Source organism: Austrofundulus limnaeus, unplaced genomic scaffold (genome assembly GCF_001266775.1).
Source record: "Austrofundulus limnaeus strain Quisiro unplaced genomic scaffold, Austrofundulus_limnaeus-1.0 Scaffold374, whole genome shotgun sequence".
Classification (NCBI taxonomy): Eukaryota; Metazoa; Chordata; class Actinopteri; order Cyprinodontiformes; family Rivulidae; genus Austrofundulus; species Austrofundulus limnaeus.
In genome coordinates this window covers 291,439-294,592 of record NW_013952776.1, presented here as the reverse complement: position 1 = coordinate 294,592, position 3,154 = coordinate 291,439, and the positions used below count along the sequence as shown (strand labels likewise).

The window sequence follows — 3,154 nt, the reverse complement described above, 5'->3', positions numbered from 1 at the left end:
ATGTCATTAGCACCTCTAGTAATATATTTACTGAGAAAAATGGTGACGTGTTTAATACTTATTTTACCCACTGTATATTTTAGGGTTTTACACAAATTAGGTCAATATCATTTTTATCCCCTTGTTCAGCTGACAGGTGATGATGTCACAACTTTTCAAATGTCTAAAATATTCCTTATTTTCTTACCCACACAACTGTTTTTTTGGCACACAAACAAACCGAGCTGTTTTTGTTGTTGACCCAGCGTGTCTCTCACTGCTGTACTGTTTTCTCAAATCCCCACAGGAGAGTTTAGGAGCCAAGTTTCCACAGATTAAGTTATATTTAGCTCCAAAAGTTCTCATCAGAATTGAAAGTGGACAGTCATTTTATTTTAACTCTTACGCACAAACCTGTGACCGTCAATGTTCAGCCACTCAGGTAAAATTAATTAAACGATCATTTAAATTGTTTGAGGCTTAACTTCTGTCCGCCTCATTAACTTGGCATTCAGGGAGTGACAGACACAGGATGTGGTTACCGTGGTGACGAACCTCTGGCAGCAGCTTTAACATTTCTTCTGATCTTGTTTCTCTTTACCCYCCTTCAGCTCAGACAGCAAAACGTTTGACTCTATTTTCGTTCCTGCAGAGTTAAGTTATTTATGGCAGCTGCTGCGTCGTTGTTTCAAAAATCTTCTGGCACAAATAACACCTCAGTGTTGTTTTTGGTAATGTTACAGTGACAGAAAGTTTTCAGTRACACTGCCTTCCCGTGGTGTCCTCTGGATGACTCTGTCCCTGAGGGGTTTTGGTGATCAGGTCTGGTGGTTCCCTGCGCACACACGCGCCTCGCCGCGCCCCTCAGCTCCGTGATGCTGAGCTCACAGAGGGCGGTCCAGGCGCAGGGAGACAGAGAGCTACGTGTTGCTGCGCAGCAACAGATAGAAAAGAAGATACAGAGAGAGAGAGAGAGAGGAGAGAGAGAGAAAGAGAGAGAGAGAGAGAGCGCACGAACAGGGAAACAAAAAGGAATCCCCCCCATCATCACTCCTCCTCTTCGCTTAAAACAATAAAAATAAAAACCAGCATCGCGGTTCCTCTAATGGCTCCCAGGATGCACAGGCAGAGATGTGGCTCGTACCCGCGGCTGGAGGCGGTGTGAGAGCATGCGGGATGAGAGGAGAGAGCAGCTGCTGCCAGCCTCCCTGCGGGTGGATGTGAGGCTGTTGGCGGAGCGGGTCCTCTCTGTTTGGAGAGAAAATCTTTTTTTAACAGCGCGCCGGTTCGTTCKGGGAGAGCGTCMTCCTCCTCCTCTTCATCCTCATCTTCCTCCTCTGTTCATGGTAACAGAAAGGAGACGCGCCTGTTTGGAGCCCAGAGGACAAAGGTCTCTCCTGCGGGAGCAGAGCCCCGGGTGAAGCCCCAACGGCGGGATGATCCATCAGAGAAGACACGGATCCTTCCTGGAGGAGAACCAAGCGAACTGAGCGAACCTTAAAGTAAGTTTAGTTCTGTAGAACAGCACGTGGAGAACAATGAAACATTCCCGTGTTTCCATTCAGTGTCCTTTTTTTATTGTGTGCCACGCGCGTCCGTGAATGTGCGTGCGTGTTTCCAGATATGACGGGTCACGTCCTGGAAGATCCGGGCAGCGGGGCTMACGCGGAGGACCGCGCGGCCATCCGCATCAACGTGGGCGGCTTCAAGAAGCGGCTCCAGTCTGACACCCTCTCCCGGTTCCCCGAGACCAGGCTCGCGCGCCTCCTCCAGTGCCGGTCCACCGAGTCCATCCTGGAGCTGTGCGACGACTACGACGATGCGGAGAAGGAGTTCTACTTCGACAGAAACCCGGCTCTGTTCCCGTACGTGCTGAATTTCTACAACACGGGGCGGCTGCACGTCATGGCCGAGCTGTGCATCTTCTCCTTCAGCCAGGAGATCGAGTACTGGGGCATCAACGAGTTCTTCATCGACTCGTGCTGCAGCAGCGCCTACCACTGTAGGAAGATGGACCAGGACCGGGAGGACTGGGACGAGCGCAGCGACGAGGGCAGCACCACGTCGTCCTTCGACGAGCTGCTGGAGTTTTACAACGACGCCACCAAGTTCGACAAGCAGGTGTGCGGGAGCGCGCGGAGGCGCGTGTGGCTGATGCTGGACAACCCGGGTTACTCCGTGGCCAGCCGCATCATCAGCGTCCTGTCCATCCTGGTGGTGCTGGGCTCCATCGCCACCATGTGCATGAACAGCATGAGTGAGTTCAGCCTGTTGGACCCTGAGGGTCAGCCCATGGAGGACCCGCGGTTCGAGACCGTGGAGCACTTCGGGATCGCCTGGTTCACTCTGGAGCTGGTGGCCCGGTTCGCCGTGGCCCCGGACCTGCTGCACTTCTTCGACCACCCGCTGAACGTCATCGACCTGGTGTCCATCCTCCCCTTCTACCTGACGCTCCTCATAAACCTGGTGGTGGAGAGCAGCCCGGCGCTGGCCAACCTGGGCCGGGTCGCGCAGGTTCTGCGGCTGATGAGGATTTTCCGCATCCTGAAGCTGGCCCGTCACTCCACGGGCCTGCGCTCCCTGGGGGCCACGCTCAGGAACAGCTACAAAGAGGTGGGCCTGCTGCTGCTCTACCTGGCCGTGGGGGTCTCCTTCTTCTCCGTCATCGCCTACACRGTGGAGAAGGAGGACACGGAGGACCTGTCCACCATCCCGGCCTGTTGGTGGTGGGCCACCGTCAGCATGACCACCGTRGGCTACGGGGACGTGGTGCCCGTCTCCATAGCGGGCAAACTGACGGCCTCAGCCTGCATCCTGGCCGGGATCCTAGTGGTCGTGCTTCCCATCACGCTCATTTTCAACAAGTTCTCTCTCTTCTACAAAAGACAGAAGCAGCTGGAGATCGCCATGAGGAGCTGCGATTTCGACGAGGGCGTCAAGGAGGTTCCCTCCGTCAACCTGAGGAACTATTACGCGCACAAAGTGAAATCCCTCATGGCCAGCTTGTCCAACATGAGCCGGAGTTCCCCCAGTGAACAGAGTCTGAACGAGTCCCTGCACTGAGACGGACTCAGCAGACCCCCCACCCCCGGCTCCAGATCAGTGGGGTGGGGTCTGAGTGAGGAGCTGTCCAGGGTGCTGACAGCCGGAAAAGCTGCTTCCCTCCAAACACGTG

The 3,154-nt window shown here is 54.7% G+C and overlaps 1 protein-coding gene across 1 annotated transcript; it reads left to right on the top strand.

Moving 5' to 3' along the window:
• The first annotated feature begins 87 nt into the window (after positions 1 to 87).
• kcns2 (potassium voltage-gated channel modifier subfamily S member 2) lies at positions 88 to 3,154 on the top strand. The gene is made up of 2 exons (XM_014023527.1): positions 88 to 1,481; positions 1,601 to 3,154. The coding sequence occupies exon 2, from the start codon at positions 1,603 to 1,605 to the stop codon at positions 3,040 to 3,042; it is 1,440 nt and encodes a 479-aa protein (XP_013878981.1). The 5' UTR covers positions 88 to 1,481; positions 1,601 to 1,602; the 3' UTR covers positions 3,043 to 3,154.